General features: G+C 41.7%; 1 protein-coding gene across 1 annotated transcript in view; it reads left to right on the forward strand.

Annotated features, from left to right (window-relative positions):
* Positions 1-26,780, forward strand: part of LOC121292973 (cat eye syndrome critical region protein 2) — a 146,720-nt gene that overhangs the window by 66,543 nt on the left and 53,397 nt on the right. The window contains exons 3-7 of the mRNA XM_041215482.1: positions 14,245-14,428; positions 15,596-15,732; positions 18,191-18,310; positions 23,911-23,978; positions 26,010-26,185. Coding sequence (XP_041071416.1) covers positions 14,245-14,428; positions 15,596-15,732; positions 18,191-18,310; positions 23,911-23,978; positions 26,010-26,185 — 685 coding nt within the window. The remainder of the gene's footprint in view (positions 1-14,244; positions 14,429-15,595; positions 15,733-18,190; positions 18,311-23,910; positions 23,979-26,009; positions 26,186-26,780) is intronic.

Genomic DNA, 26,780 nt, shown 5'->3' on the forward strand with positions numbered 1-26,780 from the left:
CCAAAAAAAAACCTACTTCACAATAAACCAGAGATTTAAAACTTTTGTAGGGATTTCTTGAATGGGAGTTTTTTTCTCCATCAACTGTGTAGGGAGTGGGCTGTATTAGGCTTTTACATTATTTTTCATCTCCACATGGCTCCTGAGGTATGCCCATGGTGGATACTGGATGAGTGGCTATGGAGGGGCATGGGGATTGGGTGGGAGTACATGCATTGGCATTGAGTTGGCTTGGAGGATTTGGGAGCCATGGGGGTTGGTGGGGGGCACGAATGTGCTTTGAGTCGGCATGGAGACAATGAGGGGGCATCAGGATGGGTGGATGCATGTGATGGCATTGAATTGGCATGGAGGGTATGAGGGGCCATGGGTGGGAAAGTAACAGGGTATGAGGAATGAGGGCTAGAGTGCCTAACAGCTTGTATAACAATCTGGGATGGTCCCAGAGAAACCAGAAGGGCCTTCTGATCAGCCTGCCTCGGCACTACCTACCTCCACCCCAGCCCCCATGGCTACCTACACTTTGCTTCCGGGTTTGGTGGGCTCGACTGTAACTCCACAACCCCCTACACTGTCCCCGCCCACCCAAAAAGTGAAAATTGCATGTATTGGGGCACTTTTTACTGAGGTGGGCCTGACAAGTCGGTAAATTTCCCAACTTGAGTTACCCGCCTCAGTAGCAAAAATCTGGTCCTTAGTGAGAGAGTGATTCAGAAGATGCAGCATTTTCAGGAGAGGTGAAAATATCAAGATACAAAGTAAGTGACATTTGAAAAATGAATGCGATTTAAGCAAGTAAGTTATATTGAAAGGATAAATGTTTGTGTATGAAACTAGGTAGCAAAAGTTTGTTTTGTAATGGACATGAAAGAAAGATTGTGAACCCTGTTGATTTTAGTGGTAATTTTGTAAATGCTTGAAGAGGAGCTCAGGACATTAAGCAACAGACAGGTCTGTGGGTGGAAACTATAATTGTATGAGGAAATGAATGAAGGATGGTGATAGGCACTGTTTACAATACTGAATTGATGGAAATTACATTAGCCAAACAAAAGACATCAGCAGAAATGCCAAGCAAAGAAATTTGGTACCTAAAATGTCTGTGGGGTGGGTGGGGTTATGGCGGGGGTGAAATTGTTGAGGAAACCACGATAAAAGGGTTTTTAAATTTCATCTTGGGATTTGGGCATCACTGGCAGGGCCAGCATTTATTGCTCATCCCCAGTTGTCCTTGAGAAGGTGGTAGTGACTGACTGACTGAACCGCTGCAGTAGACAAAGGAACAGAGTAGAATCGTGAATAGAATCCCACAAAAGCCCATAAATGACAGAGGTATTGCAGAAAACGCTGTTTAAAATCAAAGAAAAGAATAGTGTTAAAGGAACCAGTTAGAACTAAGAACAGTACTAGTTGCAATTTCCAGCAAAAGAATATTAAGAAAACAAAGATTTGTCTTTCATAACCTCAGGGCATCCTGAGCAGGCAGTGACGTACTTTTGAGCAGTGGTTACTGTTGTAAAGTCAGGAATGTGGCAGCCAGCTCTCAAAAACAGCAATATTATCATGTTTAGGTAAGCTGTTTTTGTGATGCTGGTTGAGGGAGAAATATTGGCCAAGCCACCAGCGAGAAGTCCCCTCTTCTTCGAAAAGACTGCCACCGACCTGAGACAGTAGACATCTCATCCAGTAGATAAAACCTCTGATAATGTAGCACTCTCTCAGTACTGCACTAAAGTGTATGCCGAGGTTTTTGTGCTTGAACTAAAGGTTAAGATGACAAAATAGTAGCAGATAGTCAGAAAACAAGTTTCTCCAAAGTACTGTTGCAGATATTTGCTAAGGACAAGAGTTGCCAATAAGCAAGAGTGAATAAAATTGTACAGTTTTAGCCTTCACTTTAAAAAGCCACACCTCAACAGATAAAGAGTAAAGATTTACTTATTTATGTGTATAAATGTTGCAGCAGGCTGCTTTATTTAAATTTTTTTGGTGTCAGCTGGATGCTAGACTTGGTTGATAGGAGGATAATCTCCGAATCAGAATATTCAGTCAGAGCTTCTCCATGACTTGACCGCAAAATCTGGGCTGACACTTGAGTGTGGGATTGGTGTAGTATTGGAGGTACCGTTCTTCAGTTGTGATGTGCAACCAAGGGCTGAATTTTCCTATCAGCGAGCGGGGGCAGGGCCCGCTCACCGACGCATAAAATGTCACGTGGTGACATCAGGCACGCGTCCCGACGTCACTGCACATCATTTAGATTGTCAGTTCGGCAGGCACGCAGCCGCATCAGCTGCGCAACCACCGAACTGTCAAAGGCCTAATAAGGCCTTTATTAAACTAATTAAAATTGTTAAGAATGCTGCCCATCCAACCTTAAAGTTGGTGGGCAGGCAAAGAGCTCAAGCGGCCTTTGCATTTTATGAAACCTCATCCACGGGCGGGATGAGGTTCCATGAATGGTTTGTTAATTAAATAAAAAATTTTGAAAAAAATTAATGGACATATCCCAGCTCATGTGACAGTTTCACGAGGGGACATGTCCTTAAAAGCTTTTTCCACCTTTATTAAACTTCCCAGAACTTCAACTAACCTCCCTGGAGCACCCCTGTGCCTCAGGGAGATTTCTGCGCTCTTTCAAGTGCAGGCCCTGACTCAGGGAAACTCTCCCGCCGGCACAGGGAGTGCACACGCTTCTGGGTGTGCGTCACGCAAGGCGGGCCTTAATTGGCTGTCCCATGTAAAATGGCAGCGCGCACCCGATCGGGGCACCGATCAGATTCGCGCTCGCTCCCGCCTGCCCCCAAACAACCCACGCCCCCCCCCCCCCCAAGATTCTGTTTGTCTGAGCCTCTATTTAACAGACAGAATATTCTTTCAATGTCCTCATCAATACACGTCTCACCAAACAAAAACATAAAATGATTGGTTTTCACCTCATTTCTGTTTGAGGAGCCTTGCTATGTGCAGGCTGGCTGCTACATTATGATTATTGCATATCAAAAATCAGTTCGTAAAATCAAAATGGTGCAAGATTGACGGGAAAACATGAGCCCTTCGTCTTATAACATTACTGCTTGTTTCTTTTAATGGACCAGATTTTTGCTGTAGCAGGATATCTAATGTTGTCTGCTAGTAATTAGACTTGCCCCTGCAACCTTCAACTAAATGCATCTTTCCCCATTTAGTTGCGATCTGATAACGATCCAGTGAGGGAAATGAGTCAACAGGGTAACAAAATAGCTGTCTCTTTAACCAATCAGATTGAAGGATTCATAAATAACTATCAAAAGGACTGAGAAGGAAGTATGAATTAGTGCATGAAATCAATATCAATTCCAGAGCAGAAAGAGAAATAGAGTTGGAAAGAAAGGTTGGATTAAGAGAGAGACAAAAAGAAAGGATAAGTTTTTTAAAAGTTTAACTTAAAATTTGCCCATTTTAAAATCTCCAACAATTAATATCTGGAGAGATATGTTTTCACAATGGTAACAGTTACTTTTCAGTGCCAGAGAGGTTGACTGGAAGTATTTAATACTGATCACATCGTTTAAAGGATACCTGCATTTGAAATGTTGAGACTGTTTGTGATGAGTTTAACTCCTACACAAATATGGCAGCTTCCTAACATTCAATTCATGCCTTTGGTGCCATGGAAATGCCATTTTATGAAGCAACACAGACAGCAGCTTTTAGATATTGCCATCAACTCTGCACCTGAATGCACAAAACATTCACAATAAATTTAAAAGCTGTATTAGAAAGTAATAGGTTTGACCTAATAGTTGTCCCAGAGACAAAGTTGCAAAGTGACCATTGTTGGGAACTACATATTCTAGGATACTTGTCTTTTCGACTGATAGGCAAAATGTAAAAAGAGGAGTGGTAATTTTGATCATAAAGGATGGGATAAAGACATTAGAATAATAATAATCAGAAAGTGAAGATATCTAATCAGCTAGGGTGGAACAACAAACAGCAAGGGACAACAAGCATTGATGCATTGTTTATTGGCCCCCTAATGGCCACTGCAGTGTAGGGCATAGTAGAACTCCAGAACTTAGAGGTGCATGTAATATAGTAATTATGGGGGATATTATTTTTCATATAGACTGTGCGAACCAAATCTATGTAATAGTGTGGAGGACCAGTTCATGGAATGTATGCAGGAGAGTTTTTGGATCGGTATGTCAAGGAACCAACTAGGGTAAAAGCTATTTCAGAACTAGCATTGTGCAATAAGAAGGTGATAATTAATAACCTCGTAGTAAAGCAGCCTCTAAGGAACAATGACTATAATGTGATAAAATTCTACTTTTGAGTTTGAGAATAATTTTAGTTAAGTCCGAAACTAGGGTCTCAAATCTAAACAGTAGGGGCAAGTTGGCTTAGGTAGGTTAAGAAACTATGATAAAAGATATGACCATATACAAGCAATTTAAAAATTTAATGCACAATTTTCAACAAATATACAATCCTTTAAGGCACAATAGCCCCACAGAAGAAATGTCCAGTTGTGGTTGACGAAAAGTTAGAGATAGTATTAGATCAAAGAAAGTGGCTTATGTAATATTGTCAAAAAGAGTAGTTAAGCCTGAGGATTGGGAGGATTTTAGTATTCAGCAAAGAAGGGCCAAGAAATTGATAAGGGAAGAGAATAGAGAGCAGACCAGCAAGAGTCATAGAAACAGATTGTAAACATTTCTGTGGGTATATAAATAGGAAGAGATTAGTAAAAGTAAATTTGGGTCCATTAGAGGCAGACAGAGGAAAAATTATAATGAGGGAATAAACAAATGTCAGGGACATGAAACAAATACTTTTGTTTATGTCTTCACAGTAGAAGACAGAGAAAGTATTCTAGAAATAATGGGGAACCAAGATGAGAAACTTAATGTAATAAACTTGGAGTGCAGGTTTCTTGTAAGAATCAGTAAACTTCACTTACAGACTCCTGATGAGGTTACATGCTTGTTCCAAGACCAAGGCTAAAAAGCTGCGCCCCTAAGATTCCCTGTGCTTAGTGCTGATTTGCCTATACAGTCACATGATCTCTATAACAGTAAGAAATGGTTTAACTTACAATTGTTACATTCCTCCCTCTTTAATTTTGTTTTATCCTCTCATTTACAAAAACATCTTAACCCATATTATATACAGTTTATGCCATTATAAATTTAGTCTTTGAGGAGATTTTCTGATTCGGGTAGAGGGACGCTTCTCTACAACTGAAGGTTCTTCCATCGGATCAGTTTGGCCAGGAACTGCAGTATCAGGGTCATCCTTAGACAATGGCAGTTCAGAATTATTTACTTCAGAGATATCAGGTATGTCTATTTGCCGATTTAGCACCTCAGGGGTCAAAGTTTCAACTTCAATTTCAGGTGGATTAACTGGTTGTTGGAGGGTTTCTTGACTTCTGAGATCCATGTGTTTTCTAACAATCTCATTTTTCCATGTCTACCTGATAAGATAATGGTCATGTTTCAGAGACAATTGTACAAGGACCCATCTCGGTCCCGTTGCAAAATTTCGTACAAGACCTGTCTCTCCTATAGTAAACTCTCAACCTTTACTGTGAGCATCATGATTCATTTTCTGACTACCCTGGTTTCTCTCCATCTTTCCCTCTAGATTGGGGAATACTAGACTCAATCTTGTACAAAAGTTGGCACTTCATTAATAATTCTGAAGGTGTTAAACCAGCGGTTGCATGAGGAGTTGTGCAATAGCTGAACAAAAATCTTGAAACTCTTGTTTCTAATGTTCTCTCTGATAGTTTCTTCATGCCTGTTTTAAAGGTTTGTACAGCTCTTTCTGCTAACCTATTAGATGAGGGATGATATGGTGCTGTTCCGATGTGTTTAATCCCATTTAGGTTCACAAATCTTTGGAATTCAGCATAGTAAAAGCAGTACCATTGTCTGACAGAATAACTTCAGGTAAACGATGAACACAAACTCTGGTGCAGTTTTTCAATGGTTGCGGACGAAGTAGATTACCTCACTTCAAACATGTCCATCCATTTGGAATGTGTGGCGATAATTACAAAAAACATGGTATCTAGAAATGGACCTATGTAGCCTATAGGTAGTCCAACCCAGGGTCGACCAGGCCACTCCCATGGATACCGTGGAGCTAAAACAGGCAACTTCTGCTGTTGCTGGTACTGAAGTTAATGTTTCACCATTTTTTCTATATAACTGCCTATACCTGGCCACCAGATATAACTTCGTGTGAGCATCTTCATTTTCGAAATACCAGGGTGAAGTTCTTCCAGTAATGGTTCTCTTCCTTGCAAAGGGGCAACAACTCTTACTCGCCGTAACAAGATGCCATCTTGCCAACTCAGTTCAGATCTATGGGAAAGGAATGGTTTTAATTCTTCAGAGACTTGTGCATTTGACCATCCTTATAATACCTGTTTATGGACTGTTGCTAAAATTGGATCCCAATTTATCCAATTCTTTATCTGTCTCGTGCAGACTGGTGAGGAGTCCAGGAAATTCAACACAAGTGCTACCTCTTGAGGCACTGGAACAGGTGTAATACTATCTGGCAAAGGGAGGTGACTGAGGGTGTCTGCATTTGCTATATGTACACCCAGACAGTGCATAAAAGTGCACTTGTATGCCGACAAAATTAAAGCCCATCTTTGAATTCTAGCAGAAGGATTGCTTTATCTTCACTAAACAGCCTTTACAGTGGTTTGTGTTCTGACATTATGGTGAAATGCCAATGTGCAAATATTGATGGAACTTCTTTACTCCAAATACAATAGATAAGCTCTCTTTTTCAGTTTGACAGTACCCTTTCTCTGCTGCAGAAAGGGTTCTGGATATATACCCTTTCGGTCTTTCACATCCATCTTCCATCTTGACAATACTGCTCCCACTCCGAGATGCATCACAAGTGAGTATCAATTCCTTAGACGGTTCATAGTGAACTAATAGACACGATGAGTGTAACGGTTTCTTGACTCTTGTGAAGGCTCCCTCTTGGAACATTGAACACTGTTGTATTTTTTCTTCCAAATGTTTCTTCAGTTGGTTCAGAGTGGCACCACATTCGTTTAGACTCTTTTTTCTTGATTTTCCTGTAGAACCAACTCTGACCTGAGGAATTCTTGCTTCGTGTGAATGTCTTTCAGTTTTTCTATCTCATTCCAAAAGAGACCATCATATTCCCTGTCAACTCAGGATTTCTTTTTGTCCTGACCTGAAAATTTTCTGACCAATTTATTGATTTCCTTCAAGTAACCACGGCTCAGAGGCTAGCTCCTTCTCCTGTTACAACAATTACTGGCAGCTAGGCTGTCTGTTGCCTGTATGATACAGGTACAGAGGCGATGCTTTTCACCTTTATTGCTTCTCTTGTATATGTTTATAACTGAGCAGCAGCTTTCTCCAAACTCAATGGCTGGGCAACTTCTCTGAGGTATTTAAAGATGTATTCTCCAACACTGTGGTCAATGCTCCTGTGTCAGTCTCCATGAGCAGAAGATTTCCATTTACTTGAAGTGTAACAGTGATTGGTTCAGTTTTCCTGGCCTTCAGATTGTGTAGGGAATTAACGTCAGTTTCAGTAGCTTCTGGCTCATATATATTGTGCACTTCATTTAACTTGCTGTCTGAATGGCTGCCTTGATCTAGTTCTGCACTGTTTAACAACATGCCCTTTTTTGTGGCAGTAGTGGCATTCTGCTTCTTTAAATTGCCAGACTTCAGGTGCATGATTTTCCCCCACAACGGTAACGCTTTAACTCTTGGTTATTGCTGAGCTGCTTCCAGCATTTCTATATATTTTTCTAGCAATAGGGACTGTGTCCCGCTTCGCGATAACCTCCCTGATCTTCACCCCATGCCCGGCGGCTGTTTCCTGCCCTAGCTGCAAAATGGCGCCATGTTGCACACTCTGCAAAGTCTGTGAGTCCCTCTCAGCATTCTCCATTGCTAGTGCTATCTCCATGGTGTGCTTCAGGACTATCTCAACTTCTGCAAGCAAACAGCGCTGAATGCCGTAGTCGTTTCTGCTGCTAACCAAACAATCTCGCAACATGTCGTTGAAAGTATCACAGAAGTCATAGAGCTCCGTTAATTGTTTTAACTTCACAATATACATTGAGATTCACTCACCGGGGCCCAATCTCAAGAGTTAAACTTGAACCTTTGCATGATCACCGAGGGTTTAAGCTGAAACGAGATCTAGTAGCTTGATGAAGGATCTGGAATTTGGTGCGCTCGGAGCCGTCAAACAACAGCTTAGGTTGTATTTTTTGCTGCTGCAGGCACTTGGGTGAATTTTCTTCTGTTTCTCCTCTGCTGTTATTTCATTAGCTACAAAGCAGAAACCCAATCGCTCAATGTATTGACTCTAGTCCTCGACATATGAATCGTACGGGGCAATTCTACCGAAGATAGGCATTGCTGCTGAGTATACTTCTCTTCTTTCTTCCTTAAAAATTGAAATACTCACAGTCGAGAGGTGAGGTACAGCACTGGAGCTATTCATCCTCATCGCCAATTGTAATAAACTTGGTGCGCACAATGGATTTCTTGTAAGAAACAGCAAACTTTACTTACAAACTCTAGATGAGGCTACTTGCTTTTTCCAGTACCAAGGCTAAAAAGCTCCACCCCTAAGATTCTCCGTGCTTAGGGCTGATTCGTTTGTACAGTCACATGATCCCCATAACAGTAAGAAATGGTTTAAATTACAATTACTACACTTAGAACAACAACTTATATTTATAAAGCAACCTTTAACTTAATGAAACATCCCAAGGTTCTTCACAGGAACATTATGAATCGAAGTATAATAGCAAACCGCAAGGGGATATTAGGTCAGATGACCAAAAGCTTGATCAAAGAGGAAGGTTTCAAGGAGTGTCTTAAAGGAGGAAAGAAAAGTAGAAAGACTGAGACGTATAGGGAAGGTATTCCAGAGCTTTGGATGTAGGCAACTAAAGGCACTGCCACCATTGGTAGAGCAATTATAATTGTGGACGCTAAAGAGGCTGGAATTAGAGGAGTACAGATATCACAGAGGGTTATGGGGCTGGAGGAGATTATAGAGATAGGGAAGGGCAAGACCGTGGAGGGAATTGAAAACAAGGATGAGAATTTTTAAAATCAAGACATTGCTAGACTGGGAGCCAGTGTAGGTCAGCGAGCACAGAGATGAAAAATGAAGATGGACTTGGTGCAAGTTAGGACATGGGCACCAGGGTTTTAAATGACCTCAAGTTTACAGATGGTAGAATGTGTGAGGCCAGAAGGGAGTGCGTTGGCAGGGTTGAGTCTAAAAGTAACAAAAGCATGAACAAGTGTTTCAGCAGCAGATGAGTTGAGATGGGGCACAGATATTGGGCTGAATTTTATGTCCTGCGGGCAGACACCCGCCCGACCCGATCGGGCGTAAAATCGCACGAGAAGACGTCGGGCAAGCGTCCCAATGTCCTCACGCGATATTTCACTTGGCAGGCGCAGGCAAGAGTCATTAGCACTCTCGCTGACAATTAAGAGGGCAGTTAAGCCCCGTTAACTACGCAATTGTCTCCGATTTTACATGGCTTGTCAACGTTATGGTTGGTGGATGGGTGAATCAGGCTGGCGGCCTTTACGTTGTTCGTCAAAGCACATCCAAAGGCGGGATGAAATTTCCATTATGAAATAAAATTCAAATAAATATCTGTGGATAGCATTTTTATCAGCTATATTTTCAGGTGATTATGATGCCTGGACATTTTTTTTGCAGCTCTTCCATCCTTTATTTTAGCATTTTCAGGCCTCCAGCTTGCTGAAGCAGCTGTCCGCCTTCAGAGAGCTTTCTCACAGCGCTCACCCACGCCAGCAGAAGCGTCATGACCTGCCCCTACCCTGGCAGCGCTGAGCTTTTCAGCGTGCGTTTCATGCTGGCTGGCAGTTAATTGGCCAGCCAGCGTGAAATTGCAGTTGGGGTCCGATCATGGTCAGGGGCCCGTTCCCCAAGCGCTCCCAGGCCTGCCAATCGCATGCTCCCACCAAAGATAGAATTCAGGCCATTAGGTTGGAAGCTGATCCCGGGATCAAATGTGACACAGAGGTTAGCGAGCAGACTGGACTAATCTCAGGCTGTTTCCAGGGGGAGGGATGGAGTGGGTAGCTACGGAATGGAGTTTGGAGTGGGGACTGAAAATAATGGCTTCAACCTTACCAATATTTATGAGGAAATTTCTACTCATCCAGTACTGGGTACCAGATAAGCAGTCTGACAATTTAGTAACAACAGAAGAGTTGAGAGTGGGGATGGTGAGGTAGAGCTGGGTGTTGTTAGCATACATGTGAAAACTAATGCTCTGCCTTTGGATGAGGTCGCCAGCATGAAATAGAAGGGGTCCAAGGATCGATCATTGGGGAGCACCAGAAGTAACGGTGCCGGGAGCAGGAAGAGAAGCCCTCGCATGTGATTTTCTGGTTACAATTAGATAGTTAAGAATGGAATCAGGTGAGAGCAGCCCCACCCAGCTGGACAACAGTGGAGCGGCGTCGGAGGAGGATGCTTTGGTCACCCGTGTCAAAGGCTGCAGGTGGCTTGGGAAGGAGGTGAAGGGAAAATTTACCTTTGTCACAGTCACATAGGATTTCATTTGAGACTTTGACAGACCTGTGGCAGGGGCAGAAACCAGAACGTAGGATTTAAGCATGGAGTATGGGAAAGATGGGAAACGAATTTGGACGGACCAACACATTCAAGGACTTTTGAGAGGATGTTAAAGATGTGACGGTTGTTTCCAAGGATCGAGGGGGTCAAGATTTGGTTTTTTGAGGATAGGGTTGATGGTGGCAGCAGCTGAAGAGGGAGAACCATTTATAATATCGGCTAACATGGGGGCCAGGAGGGGAAGTTGGGTGATCAAAGAACTCAGTCATAGTAAAGAAATAGAAATTAATGGGACTAACTGGTGACAAAGCCCTCAGACCTGACAGTTTTATCCTAGAAGAGATAGCTGCAGAGTGGATCATTAGTTTTGATCTTACAGAATTTCTTTGGATTCCCAAGGATTGGAAGGTGGCAAACATAACCCTGCTATTTAAGAGAGGCGGAAGAGGAAAACAGGGAAAACTGTAGGCCAATTAGCATAACATCACTTGTGGACAAAATGCTAGAATCTATTATTAGGGATATGGTAACAGGGCACTTAAATCATAATATTTTCTGTCAACACAAAGTTATAAATGGGGCAAATCTGTTAGGTTTGAGGATGTAACTAGTCAGATAGATAAATGGGAACCAGCATATGTGCCGTTTTTTTCAAAATGCATTTGATAAGATGCCACATAAAAATAGGGTAATGCATTAGTATAGATTGAAGATTGGTTAACGGAGAGAAAACAGAGTAGGAGTAAATGGTACATTTTTGGGTTGACAGGCTGTACTAGTGGGGTACAGCAACGATCTGTACTTGGGTCTCACTATTTACAATTTATATCGATGACTTAGGTGAAGGGACTGAGTGTAATATATCCAAGTTTGCTGACAATACAAAGTTAGCCAGGAAAGTAGGCAATGAGGAGGATGCACAAAGACTGGAGAGGAATATTGACAGGTTTTTAACTAAGCAGCGGTTTTCTCCAAATTGTGACAAATTGTGAGGTCATTCACGTCTCATCCAGTAACAGTGGATGAGTGGAGAGAGGTAGTGGTGAGGTAGAGCTCAGTGCCGTTAGCATTCATGTGAAAACTAACGCTAAGCCGTTGAAAGATCTATCCTTGGTCCCTTCCTATTTCTCATCCACATGCTGTCGTTTGACAATATCATTCAAAGGCACAGCATTTATTTTCAAATGGACACTGACGACATCCCATTCTACCTCACCACCACCTCTCTCGACCCCTCCACTAATGCTAAATTATCAGACTGCTTATCCGACATTGAGTACTGGATGGGCAAAAAGAAACATTTTTAAAAGCAGGATGTTTTTTGAATGTTGAGAAACTGAGAAATGTTTGCATTCAGAGGCATCTCTAGGTGCACTTGTTCGAGTCACATGCAGGTGCAACAAGCAATTAGGAAGGCAAATGGTGTTAGCTTTTTTAATAAAGGGATTGAAGCATAAGAATAAAGTCTCACTAGAATTATAAAGGGCTTTTGGTGAGGCCATGCCTGGAGTACCATGTGCACTTTCCTTACCTAAGGAAGAATATACTTGCCCAAGAGGAAGTGTGCAACAGAGGTTCGCTAGATTGGTTCCTGGGATGAGGGGATTGTCCTGTGAAGAGCGATAGGCCTACATACCCTAGTGTTTAGAAGAATGAAAGGCAATCTAACTGAAACATAAAAAATTCTTAAGGTGTTTCACAGGTTAGAGGCTGAGAAATTATTTCCCTTGGCCGGGGAATCTAGAATAGGGGTCAAGGCCTCACAATAAAGGGTTAACCATTTAGGAGTGAGATGAGAAATTTCTTCACTCAAAGGATTGTGAATCTTTGGGGCAGTCGTGAATGCTCAGTCTCAGTGGTTGAGTATAAAACCAATGTCAATAGATTTTTGGGGATTAAGGGAATGAGCAGATGTGAGGAGACTGCAGGAAGTGGAGTTGAGGTAGAAGATGAGCCATGATCTTGAATGGTGGAACAGGCTCAAAGGACCAAATGGCCGACTGCAGCTCCTACCTACATTCCTATATTCTTATCTGCTTCTTGCCAGAAATTTTTGTACCATTTGTACATAAATAATGGCCAGTACCATTAGTCTCACTGTTATTTGAACATTAGAATCTGCTCCAGTATTTCTCTTTTTCAAGTATCTAGTTTCTGTTTTAAGAATTATTGAACACTGCTTCAGTTTTTTTTGTGTGGCAGAGAATTTTTTGAAGCATTTGGGGAGGTGCTAAGTACTATGTTGAAGCACTATGCAAATACAGGTTTGTCCTTTCTTTACTTACAGTTGATAAGGAAAATACTATTTACATTACATTGTAACGTGGAGACTTCTTGTAGCCTGACCGTCTGACTGAAATCTCAAGCTGAGCAAATTGAATAGAATGACACCTAAGCAGCACGGTCTCACAAAGTGCTTCTAAGCAACAATGCATCTGAAGTGACACCTTTGAATACTAAATTAATGTAAATTGCCTCCAACTTGCAAAAGGATCTTGCAAAAGGTAGCTATCCATGACTGGTTTAACCCTATGTGACCTGTTTTAACCTAGCACATGCTGTTTCCATTACTAAATAAAATTCCACGCACAAGATGTTTTATCACAGTTGGGTAGATTGGTTTAACATTTGGTAAACATGGCCTCGGATAAGTGGTTTTATTGTAGTTGAATTAATGTTCAGCAATCTAATAAAAATTCCATTAATATATGCCTACGCTGAAATGCTATGAAATTAAGTAAATAGGATTCGAGTTATCTCCTGCCTTTTCATTCTCCTTTTTCTTGGATATTATCCACATCTTACATGAGAAGTCTTGCTTACCCCACTTTCAGAACAGCAGGATATAAATTTCAGTGATATTAGCCTACTCTCTGCCTTCTACAGAGGACTGGTCTGGTTACACTGTCCAATATCTTTCTTACTTTTAAGTTGTATTGTTCCATGGTGCAACATATCAATAAAGTCAAAAAGTATGTTACTGCACTGCCCAGGAGTATTTATTAAGTACTGCTAAAAAGCCTTTTGCCACAAATATAGTCATTAAAAAAAATGCAATCTCTGAACTGTACGGGGAATGCTAAAAAGGTAATGTACTGTGAAAATATTTTTTGTCTTTGAAGCATTCAATATGAAGCTTCACCTGGCAAGATGATGTGCATGTGAGTTCTCAAATCTCCTGTCCACTTATTTAAATGTCACTTCCTAGTATGTGCACAGTCACAAGAAATCCGGTAGGGAATTCAAAAGAAACTTCTTTACCCAAACAGTGGAACTTGCTACCACAGGGAGCAGTTGAAGTGAATAGTATGGATGCATTTAAAGAGAAGCTAGGCAAGCCTTTGAGGGAACTGGGAATAGATGGTTACGATGGTAGATTTAGATGAGAAAAGTTGGGAGGAGGCACGAGCGGAGCATAAACACCAGCATGGCCTGGTTGGGCCGAATGGCCTGTTTCCATGCCATATATCCTATGTACAGGTAATCCTGTATTATGTAATCCTGGTGGGTGCTGCTTCAGACCAGCAAAGCAAAGGTGGAAAATTTACACTTTGTATGTATATCGAAAACCCTTTCCCTATTAATGATGTGCTTGTTCCTCAGACCTGACAGTTGTGACATGTACCTGGAAGACATTATTAAACATCGATGGGAACTTGAAGAAGGGAGGCCAAACCCACTGAAAAACACCAAATTCAAAGAATTACCCATTCGTTTACGTGTTGAGTTGTTGCACAGGCTCTGTGACTACAGATTGGATGCAGATGACGTGTTTGATCTTTTAAAGGTACCGTTTTAAATGAATTGGTGGTTCTTGTTTCACACTATGCACTGAAGCTAACTACTTACAGAACCCAAGTTTCTCCCCTTATCTCATTTTCTTATCTTCTGAAGTCATTCACTCCTGCAGAGTCCCCCATAGGCCCCTCCTAATTCTTCACTCAAGAAACCATTATTCCTTTGTGACCACAGATTGTAAGCATTGACACACTATTTGAAATTGCCTGGATGAATACCAACTTCTTAAAGCTCAACAGTAGCAAAAGTGAAAACATCCTGTTCAATTATTGTCCACCCGTATATACTTCTGGACCTGACACAACTCCATCAATCTTCCAGGCTGCTTATTAAAGCTGAGCCTGGGACTCCTCAATCAAAAGCTTTCCATAGCAGAACAGTGCCTTTACCCACCTGTGGATTTTTCATGTGCTTTTAAAATCATTGAATTTGACAACACACAAGGAAGCCATTTGAACAATCCAGCCTCTGGCAGCCTTCTGGGAAATCTACTAAGTCCCATCCCTCTAATCCTTTATTCTTTTCTTTTCTAACATACATTCCCTTTACTTTTAGAAGTTATGGATTCTGTTACCACCGCTCTTTTTGGTAGAACATTGTATGCCTTGAACCCTCTGTAGTTTTAGGAAAGTTCAAACCTCTCTTTTTAAAGACGAAACTATCTAAATTTATGTCCGCTGGCAATAGGCTTAGCATCCAGTGACAATGGCTTTTCCCTGCTTAACTAGTGAAACCTTGTCATAATTTTGATCAGCTCTATCGGACCCTATATTCGCCTCTGCTGAAATGAAAAGTGCTTGCGTTAAAAAAGTTAAACACCTTTCATTCCCGGTATCAACTTAGTAAATCTGTGTGTCCTTTCCATGTCATTAACACCCTTCTGAAAGTCTGTGCCTTGGAATCCCCAACTCTCCATGCTCTATTACTTTATACTATTTAGTCTATATTCTCCTTGTGGTATTGGTTATGATTAATCGTGATGCCTGGTAGTTACTGACTTGTATTCCAAAATCTTTAATCATAATGTTACCTTTTGGTTTATCAAGTCACTAGGACAATCTTGAAGCCATATTATTGTGTGGAATTTGCTTAGAATGTTTAAAAGTGTACGGCTTATTTTTTGGTTTGACTTGTGATGTCTTCATCTATTTGTCAGGGTCTGGATGCTGATAATTTGAGAGTGGAACCTTTAGGAGAAGATGCCATTGGAGCAACCTACTGGTATTTCTACGGCACTCGTTTATACAAGGAAGGACCATCTTTCACATTGGAGAAAAATCAAGCAGAAGAAATGTAATAATTAAGTTGAATCATGTGTTTGTTTGTTTCTGTGTGTGTCTTTTCATTGGATTGAAACTTCCACTCATTCTAAAACTGGACTTTGGTGTAACTGATGAAGTTACCAAGTGGGTGGTGGAACAAATATATGTGGAGTCATTGTATCTGCTGAGAGTGCTTTTTAAAATTAGATAATGTGTAGCACAGATGGTCCAAATGTGACGAGAAATCAAAACTGAAGTAATCTTTTTGAAATGATCAAGATAATACCAGGAGGAATTGTGTACATAAGTTTTCATACGTTGATGTAATGAAATCAAGGGCAGAATTTGACACCTCGCGGGCGGGTGCGAACCCCACCTGACCGGGTGTAAAATATCAGGAGAATACGTCGGGCAAGCATCCCGACATCATCCCGCACGCACGCAGTCTTCAGGTTGCCAGGCACGTGGGTGTCGGAGCCGCGCCCGCCATCAACTATGAGGCCGCTTAAGGCCATTAAAAATCCAATTGAAGCCGATTTTAAGTTGCCCGTGCAATTTTGCACTTGTTGCACGGGCAAAATGGGCAGGCAGGCAGCCCACATTTTGCAAAATCTCATCCAAGGGCTGAGAAAAAAAGCCAGCAGCATTTCCTGTGTGAGTAATGAAGAGTTTAGGAGATAGTTTGCTGCTGGTTGCTTATTTGAACATGACAGCTTCATCTCAGTTCTGAGCTTCAGTCTTAGCATTTCTAGGCTTCATTTCAGGACTCATTGGTGTCTCCAAGGCCCTTGGAGGATTTTGAACATATGGACCCTTCCAGGTATAAGACAGCCTTCCGTTCTGGTAACGGGGATTGTGCTCCCCACTGATGGTACCTCTTCCTCTGAGGAAGAGAGGGCAGAAGGGAGAGGAGGCCAGGTGTCCCAATGCAGTTTCCAGGGAAGCGACCTGTGGGAGGAGAGGTGCAGGCACAAGGGGTGCAGGGCCAACAGGTAGTCCAAGGCAGAAGGGGCTACAGAAGACACCACTGTCCTGCTGCCGGTGTTTACAAGTGGCAATGCAGCTACCTCAATATGCCTGAGGCGCAATGCCAAAGGAGGCTCTGCCTCTCCAGGGAGACAGTGACCTTCATTTGTCAGAGGATTGGGCCTGAGATCAGCTCCAACTGTTTGGGTGCATACCCCATGGCAGTGGCTCTGAAGGTCACAATGGCCCTCGACTTCTATGCCTCTGGCTCCTCCAGGGATCAATGAGGGATCTTTTTGGAGTCTCCCAATCAGCTGACCACAGTGGTGTCAAGCTGGTGACAGAAGCTCTGTTCAGGCCAGTAATGACATTTATTAATTTCCGTATGGACAAGGCCAGCCAGGCTGAGCGAACCAGAGACTTTGCAGAGACCGTGCAGGGTGCCATCCACTGCATACACATGGCCATCAAGGTACCAGCGGGTCAGCCGGGTGCCTTCATCAACAGGAAGGGATTCCACTCCATGAACGTGCAAATAGTGTGTGACCACAGGACGTAGGTTCTGCAGGTCTGTGCAAGGTACCCTGGCAGCTGCCATGATGCTTACATCCTCAGACACTCCCAAGGGCTAAGACTATTCAGTGCTGCAGCTTGACTGGATGGATGGCTGCTGCGTGACAAGGGCTATCCGTTGAAAAGGTGGCTCTTAACACCTCTCCACCACCCAAGAACAGAGGCAGAGCAATGGTATAATAGGAGACACGCCTCCACAAGGGCAGTGATAGATAGGACCATAGATCTGCCGTCATTGACAGTTGACACTCAGACTCTTAACACCCTGAGCTCCATGGGGGGACAGTCAAACCGTAACACTTCAACACACTGACCCATGCTGACATGGTACTCACAATTCCCAAGCGCAGCAGGTCATTAAACCTTTTACGGCACTGCACAACATTGTGGCTGCTGAACTGCGCTGCCACCTCCTCCCAAGCTCTTATTGTTAGATGTGGTGGCCTCCTCCTTCCATCTTTGTGGACAAGGGTGTCCCTTCTGGCAGCCACCAGCTCCAGGAGGACTGTGAGGCATTCGTCCAAATTCGGGTTGGGAGTGGGGGGTTATCCTGTGCTCCCACCTGGCATATCCAGCCGCATTTGAGGCCATAACTTCGCTGTTCAGAACGCTGCAAATATGGCAGCCTTCAAGGAAGTGCCTGTGCCGTTTTTAAACCAGCCACCAGGTCACCATTGGGCCCAGCAGCCGGCAGGCCCCCTGCTCATTGGGAAGACGTGTTTCATGCTAGGCGAGCCTTAATTGGCCAGCCAGAGTGAAATTGCAGGCGGTGGCCCATTTCCCAACCGGCTGCAGGCACACTGATTGCATCCATCCGCCAAGGGCAAAATTCAGACCCAAATTTCATTCGTTAGTGTTGCATTAAAGTTCACACACCCTGTTAGTTATGGGCAAGAAAATGGCAGTGACTGGTGACACACATGTTAATTGTAAGTTTTTCAATTTTACAGGGAAAATGGAAAATTAAGTACTTGTAGTTCCAATTACAAACTTATAGACCTGAAACCTAAAAAGAGAGGCCGACCATCAAAGCGCAAAAAACTAGAAGATATTTACTTAACAACCATGAGGTGAGTTGTTTCATATTTACTGCAAATAGCACATTGGTTACTGGATTAGGTGTTGCTGACTCAATAGGCTCGGCCTCATTCCAATTCTCATCCAACACAGAAAAAGAAATTTGCTCATTTCAATTCAGCACCTCGGACATTGTCAAAGTAGAACTATTAATTAGTCCGTAGCCTTAAAAGAAACTTACAAATTTAAACAATTTAAAGTCATTCTGATGTAAAAAGACACTTTGGGGGCATCTAACATCTTTATGGTAAAGCCGCATTGTTGCTGAACATAGAAAGCTGCAAGTTGCATTTGCCAAATCATCCCTGCCTTGAGTGTTTTACATTAGAATTATTACAAGATCTGGAAGGGTGCATGCAAACGTTACACAGTCCTCCTTTTCCGTATCAAAAATTTCCTGAAATCCCAGTAAAACATTATGGTCTCTGCAAGATAGATAAAATAGTTAAAATTATAGTTACAACAATGATTGGCAGCTACAGCAAATCAAATGTAAATTTTAAAATTGGAATTTTTCCAGCTTTTACTTTTAAAAATTATGGATGGTTTTCAGCCAGAGACCAACCTGATATGGCTTTTTGTGAGATAGATAAAATCTCTGCCTGGTACGTTCTAGTGATTTGTGTATTTGTTCTCCCAGGTCCGTCTGCCCTTCCTACCCCATTTAAATAGTTACTTCCAAAGAAATATATGACCTCACCCTTTCTACCAAAATGTACCACCACACTCTTATTTATATTGAAGTGCATTTGGCAATTACATGTCCATTCTGCAAATTATTAATGTTTTCCTGTATTTTGTTGCAGTCCTCCTCTGTATGAACTACACACTTGGTTTGGTATTGTCCACAGATTTTGAAGTTATCCATTGTATTCATTCATGGAATGTGTGGGTATCACTGGCAGCATTTATTGCCCATCCCTAATTGAATGTGCAAAGGTGGTAGTGAGCCACTGCAACCCGATTCCCAAGTCCAAATCAGTTATGTACTTATGTTATGCAATATTCCTTCATTTCAGGTACGTGAATGAAAAGATCCAAGTGTTCCAAAGAATTACACAAGATATCCAGAAAACAGACATTCGGCCCAACTAGTGGTCTGTGGTCTGCTGGTGTTTACACAGCATGAGTCTCCTCTCCTTCCATCTGCCTCATCTCCAGCTTTTCAGTATATTTTTCTATTCCCTTTGATCTTGCATAATTGTCTAGTTTCCATTTACAAAGCATCTAAGCTATTTCCCTCAGCCACCTCCTGTGGCAGTGAGGTCCACATCTAACCATTCTGAATAAAGAAACTTCTCCTTATTTCCCTATTGGTTTACTCCTAACTATCGGGTATTGATTGCACCTTGTTTTGGGTTATCCCACAAGTGGAAATACTCTGCCCCCATCTACCCCGTCCAACCTATTTAAAGCTACGAGATTTGCAATGAAGGTTATAAGAGGGGTTTTCCCCCACCAGCTGGAGGAAATTTTAATTTTTAAGTTATTTGGTGAATTTTTCTACGCTTTAGAATCTACAGGTAAAGTGGGCATTGCTTTTTGTATCACCAAAAAAATGGAAGAAATTTTTACTGCATGTTATTAAATGTTATTCTATTTAAAATTAATCAGAAATAGTAATTAAAAGAAGACTTGTATTTCTGTAGCGCCTTTCACAACTTCAAGGCACCCCAAAGCAATTTGCAGCTAAAGAAGCCCTTTTAAAGTGTGGTTACTGCTGGGATGTGGAAAATGCAGCAGACAATTTGCATACATCAAACTCCCACAAACAATGTTGTAATAATGACCAGATAGTCTGTTATTTAGTTGAGGGATAAATATTGGTCAGGACACTGGGGAAATCCTGCTGTGGGATCTTTTTTGTCCACCTGAGACAGCAGGAGGGACATTGGTTCAGCATGTCATCTTGAAAGTCAGCACTGAAAACAGTCCAGCACTCCCTCCAGTAGCCCATTGGAGTGTCAGCTGAGATCTTTCTTCAAGTCTCTGGAGTGGGAGTTGAATCCGCAATATTCTGATTCAGCTGAGAGTGCTGCCAACTGAACGACAGTTGAATGTCATAACATTCCAGCCAAGTCTGTAGGCTGTAGATGTGCAACAGTAACCGTCCTTGCAAATGCTGCTCCCTCCGCCCCCCCAAAAAAATGCTAATTTATTTTACATTAAAACATTTCCATGGAAAGCAAACAATATAGGAACATGGGGACAGAAGTAGGTCATTCAGTTTGTCAAACGTGTTCTGCTATTCAATAAGATCAAGGATGGTCTGGATCACAACTCCATCCATCCGCTTTACCTTCATATGCCTAAATAATTCTGAATAATAATCTGCCAATCATATCCCTAAATAACCATGGAACCAATCTCAGTTTTAAAATTTTTAATTGAGCGAGCATTTGCTGCTTTTCATGGCAGAGAGTTTTAATTGAGCGAGCATTTGCTGCTTTTCATGGCAGAGAGTTTTAATATGAAATTAATTAAAATTTTCTGGAGTGAGAGGGCAGTATTTGGAGGGATTGTTAATAATAGAACAGCCAGTGCAGCCATTTTTTTAAACACTTTCAAGGCATGTGGGCATCATTGGCTAGGCCAGCATTTATTGTCCATCCCTAATTGCCTTTGAGAAGCTGGAGGTGAGCTGCCTTCTTGAACCGCTACAGTCCATGTGGTGTAGATACACCCACAGTGCTTTATTAAGGGAGGTCTAGGACTTTGCATAAGCAACAGTAAAGGAACGGCAATATGGTTCCAAGTCAGGATGATGTGTAGCTTGAAGGGGAACTTACAGGGTGGTGGTGTTCCCATCATCTGCTGCCCTTGTCCTTCTAGGTGGTAGAGGTCGCAGATTTGGAAGGTGCTGTCTGAGGAACCTTGGTGAGTTGCTGCAGTGCATTTTGTAGATGGTACACACTGCTGCCACTGTGCATTGGTGGTAGAGGGCATGGAAATTTAAGGTGGTGGGTGGGATGCCAATCAAGTGGGCTACTTTGTCCTGGATTGTGTTGAGCTGCTTGAGTTTCATTGGAGTTGCATTCATCCAGGCAAGTGGACAGTATTCCATCGCACTTATGACTTGTGCCTGTAGATGGTGGATAGGCTCTGGGGAATCAGGAGGTGTGCAGCTCACCTTGGAATTCCCAGCCTCTGGCCTGTTCTTGTAGCCATAATATTTGTATAGGCATGATGGACTGAATGGTCTCTTTCTATATTGTATCATTCTATCATCCTGATTAAGCAAGAATGTAAGATGTTTATGTTTTGAGACTGTCTCTTTAATTTAGGGTAATGTGGAGGAATGAGCAGGGTCATGTGACCTGCTCTGAATTCTACCCAACAACAAACCTGGGTGGCTTGTTGTTAAATGTCAAAGTGGGACCCAGGTCGTCTTACTGGGAAGAAGATGTGATATATTCACACCTGCAAACAACAATCAGAACAGTGGTGCTGACAGTGGATGGACTTCTAGTCTCCACGTCTCATGGAGAGGTGTTGAGATTTTATAAACGGTTATACTTTAAACTGTCTATTTAATTCCAAGTTGGAATGGAGTTGAGGGTCCAGTGGAAAGCCAATCAACATTTCTACCTGGATACAAGTGATTCATTTTGCCATGGATTGGGCTTTGAGAGGGGAAGCAAGCCATTATAATATTGGCTTACAGGGTTTTCTAAGATAACACTGAACCTGATAGAAGGAGGTCAGTCTGCAAGAATCTGAGAGAGATAGAGGCAATCAGTCTCCATTGTTCACCACACAGAATGCAAGTGGGAGCTCACGTTTGGATTGCAGAGAACAAGTTTGTGAGGATTTCACCTAGCTTTGGCTAGAGAGAGGAATCTCCAGGGCAACCCTCAACGTGCATGTCTTTCTGGGGATTAGAAGCTACCCGGCTGGAAAAGGGAAACTAAAGCAAGCCATCAAGAGCTGAGAACAACTTTGGACTGGTTCCTGGAGAATCAGGAATTTTCCTGGAGAAAATTAATTGTCCACTTAAGGGACAAAGCAAAGTATAATTGGGGAGGGGGATTTTTGGTCATTAACTTAAATGGGGAAACGTTTTTGTAGTTTAGAGTATAAGTTGCCTTCTGAAATAGTGTTTATTCAATGTTGCTTTTAGTTTGTTTGTTATAGTAAAAGTCTTAAAATTTGAAATCTTATCCTGTGACCCGTCCGGTCAATCACTGGAAACTCAATCATCTTTCTAAAAATTATCGGTCTCTACGGGATATAGTACCTTACATAACCAGTGTCCTAAATGCTCTATAGCCAATGAAAAACTTTTTTTTGAAATGCTGTCACTGTTGGACTGTAGGGGAACATGGCCTTCAGTTGGACACAGCGAGGTTCCCCCAACAACAATGAAATAGATGACCAGATAATCTGTTGGTTGAGGGATAAATTTATCCAGGATGCTGGAAGAGCTTGCTCCCCTGCTCATCTTTTGATTGAGGCATGGGATCTTTTATGTCCACCTGATTGAGCAGATTATGATCTCACCAAAAGGATGGAGCTTCCAATGTTGCTCTGTTACTACATTGAAGCGTAGATCTACTTTATATGTTCAAGTTTTTGCAATGGGGTGTAAACCTTCTGACTCAGAGGTCAGGCTGCTGTGACTAAACTGAAGCTGGCAATTAAGTACCTTTTGTAATTCAGAATTGATATCATTTTAATCTTAAAATACAGTTTTCAATAGATCAATGAAGCTAAGCTTTCCCAAAACTGTCTTCTCCCCAATGCTGCTTTTCATTTCTCTCATCTTCCTTTATTTTCTTTCTTTCTCTTGCTCTCTTTCTTGTTATTTATTTTTCTTTCTCAATATCTATTTATTTCCACAGTACCTCTGTCTTTCTCAAAACCTGCTCTATACCTCACTTTATCCCAGAATGCACGCCCACCATTTTCTTTTGCTTATTTTGACCTACCCTCGCCCCCACCCCCCCAACTTTTTCCAAATAGCACTGCTCTTAACTGCATTTCTTCCCAGGACACTGCTCTACTCTCTACCAATGGGCCAGAGTTTGGGGCATGTGATCATTTCACACTGATTTTGAGCTGAAAACATAGACAGTATCCCAGTTCACCATCAGTGCCAAATAAAGAGATTGACATCTATCTGTACCTGCACAAAAATGTAGCTAGATTTTTAAAAAAATTATTGCTTATGTCACTCCTGACTGTGTCCATGACGTTGACAATGGATTACCTATTTTGCAGAACTTCACAAAGTAAAAATGTTTCTCAGCACTTTCCACCATGTAAATGAATTTGTGCAGGAATGAGAAACTGGTATTCTAGGGCATTGTATAACAAGTTTATACCTATGGCTTCCCTTGCCCATGTACCCAACCCACTCACAGAGCCAATAAGCAGAGGCTTATCATGTGGAGGTAAAGATTTACTTTTGTTTGTCATTGTGTCTTCTATACTCTTTTCACAATTTTGTGACAGATAGTAAAAAGAGGAGATCTTCCCCATGGAGATGGTCTGTGCAGAAGTTCAAAATAATATAGTAAGGTGACATAGAAGGGTGTAAGATAAGTGGGCATTCCTCAAGTAGGTTTTCAGTTTACTGAATGGTATTTTACAGTGAATCCAAAATTGTGACCCGAGAAGTGCCTCCTATTGAAGACTCGCGACAAGAATACAAAAGTCATGGTAAGCCAACTATATTTTTTGAACTAATGTTCTGTTGCCTTGGTATGGATATTTTTATTATCATGAAGCAGATTACGCTGATGCTGACATGTTGCCAATACCCTAGCTTGGGAAATTTAGATTTGTATTTATAATGATATCGCAATAGCTTTGAGCACAGAGCTGCTGAGCAGACAAGGGTTTAAAGCTCGGCCTGCTTTTTCTTTCTTCATGTCATATGCTGGATGTTCTTTGCAGAGGCTGTGATGTCACCTTCAGGGGTTGGACAAATGGGACAGAAATGGGAGAGAATAGTCAATGCTTCATTGTTCTGGGGATAAAAGTGGCCTGGGTTCTGGCAGTCTCAGCAGCACCGATGCCAAGAGTTTACAGACAAAAAGCCTGCACTTAGTTTGCTCTACCTTGTGCGTGCATGTGTGTGTGTGTGCATTAAAGCTTTTGCACCTTTTCCCATCAACTAACTCTCATAGTATGTTAATCGGCTAGGAAGAGGCCATGGTTGCTTTTCCAGTTACAGTCAATTACCACATTTTGGGCAAGCACCAGGCAAGACTGCTACCTTGAAATTTGTATTCACAAGTTGGGGAGGAAAGCACTGCACTGCCACAATGCTTAATGACCCCGTAGGGTGGTAAATTCAAACAGTTTTCTGGTCTTTTGTTGACTGTCAGAAACAGCTTCCAAATGCACACCATGTTACATTACTGTACCAAAGTTGTTAAAGATTTATTTGAGTTTGGAGGAATTTACTTACGGGTTCTTCAATATGAAGAAGCAACCCCACAACCTCTACTAGCCTGTTTGAGTGGATGGCCTTCAGGCCAAGATTATGCACCGTAGAATCTTGAGAAAATTATGAAGGTGTCGTTATGAGGTCACCCTTTCTTGCATTATTTGTGCATCCTTGGAACTAGAACATGTGAGCAGAGGAAAATTGGTTCCACCCTTGTGTCTTAGATACATTGGAAATAACATCAGATGGAAAAAAAAAATGATTCTTCTATCATTCCCTCCCCTCAACCCTTATTTTGTACAACTGCCATAAAGATCCAAGCTGGCATCAAATTGGGCCTGGGAACTGCAGGGAAGACAATACCAAATTTTGTTCTCAGTCACAATTTAGTTGTTCACAATGGCTCCTAACTCCAATATTGGAGAAACAAATGGTACTCTTTCAATGGACATCTCCAAAGTAAGTTTTTTACTTGCTGTTGTACCTGCTAAAAGAGCAGGGGAGGGGGGAGAGGGGTCTCATACCCATCATGAAATCACATGAGAAAGCATCATGATCATGGCATCAAGAATTTGTCATTGTCGTCTAAAGTGAAATGCAAGGTGGGCATTGGAAAGTTTTTGAATTTTTTAAAATTTTGTTGCTTAATATGGTACTTGTTATAATGTTGTTATTACTTTACTTTTGTGGATTATTAATTTTAGGATGTTACTTAAAGAATGGTGTCTTCTTGACCCACCTACATCTTAATTCTGTACAGCAGATATTTTCCTAACAAGATTAGGTGAACTTTGAAGGACGTGTTCCTGTTTCACTGTTACTTTTATGCAGGACTACAGGCCAAATTTTGGAAAGTGAGATTAGGCTGGCTGGCTTGTTTTTTGGGCACAGACACAATGGGCCAAGTGGCTTCTTTCTAGGCTGTAAACTTTCTATGATTCTGAGGCTACACAGAAGTCGTTCTGCATCTAGGAATGATGACTCATTCATGCAGCTCTATTGGCTTTGGATAACATAGTGGGGTTACTTCTCAATGAAGGAAGTATAACACAGGAACCTCTGTATTCTCATGTGGTTAGGTCTTCAGAAAATGGAAAGGTTAATATTCATTAGATGTGGCTGAAAAATAAAGCAAAATATATTCATCATCTTGAAATTGTCCATTTTGATATCCTCCAGGAATTATTTTTATAGATCAGTTTGTGTTTCCTCCTCAAATTCGGAAAGGGTCATACTTGTTCAATGGCTATTTTAAACGTGTGTTGGACCACCTTTATTATTTGAGCTTTTCCTTCCAGGTCTATTGAAAACCCCTGGAAGTTGTGGCACCTGGGAACTGGTGTGCCAAACAGAGGAGGAATGGATGAAATTAACGGATGGCCTCCAGACAAACACTTCTGTTAAAGAAAGGCAGCTGCATGCAACTCTCACTGAAGATTTCCTCCCTGAAATTTGCAATATGATTGCTCACAAGGTTAGTCGACACAATCTAATGTTACATGGCAGTTCCCCAGAACTTACCCCAGCATAATACAAGTTGTATAAGGTACCATCAAGAATTTATAACTTTTATATATTTTATAACTTTTATTTCCTTTAACAGGAGAAATTGCCTCTTAAAAGTGGTCTTCCATTGGGAAATTGGAATAATCTATCCAGAGCACATGATATTTTATCCATAGTTTATTATATTGTACAAAAGCTCCTGTTTGACAAATGGTGATCAAGCTTTGTGAATAGAGATGCAGAAAGCATTATAACTTTAGAAACACTCATCCCCAGAATGTTATTAACACTTCTTCTACAGTGCCTTTGCAGTCTGCTTCCTGTGGTGAAACACTGGTGCTTAAATTGACTATTAAGAGTGACCTCTTACTCTTTTGATGATTAGTTATACCCTGCTTTGTGACAATAGGTCAGCTCTCAAGATTGCACATAAGGTATTTAAACAAATGTAATGTAAAGCAAACTTCCAGAAGAAAGCAATTACTGCTCTTTGCGTAAGCATAAGCTGTCTAGTAGCAGAATGGGTAAGTGCCATATTAACCCCTCTGCCCGCAGTTCAGATC

Source organism: Carcharodon carcharias, chromosome 21 (genome assembly GCF_017639515.1).
Source record: "Carcharodon carcharias isolate sCarCar2 chromosome 21, sCarCar2.pri, whole genome shotgun sequence".
In the NCBI taxonomy this organism is placed as follows: domain Eukaryota; kingdom Metazoa; phylum Chordata; class Chondrichthyes; order Lamniformes; family Lamnidae; genus Carcharodon; species Carcharodon carcharias.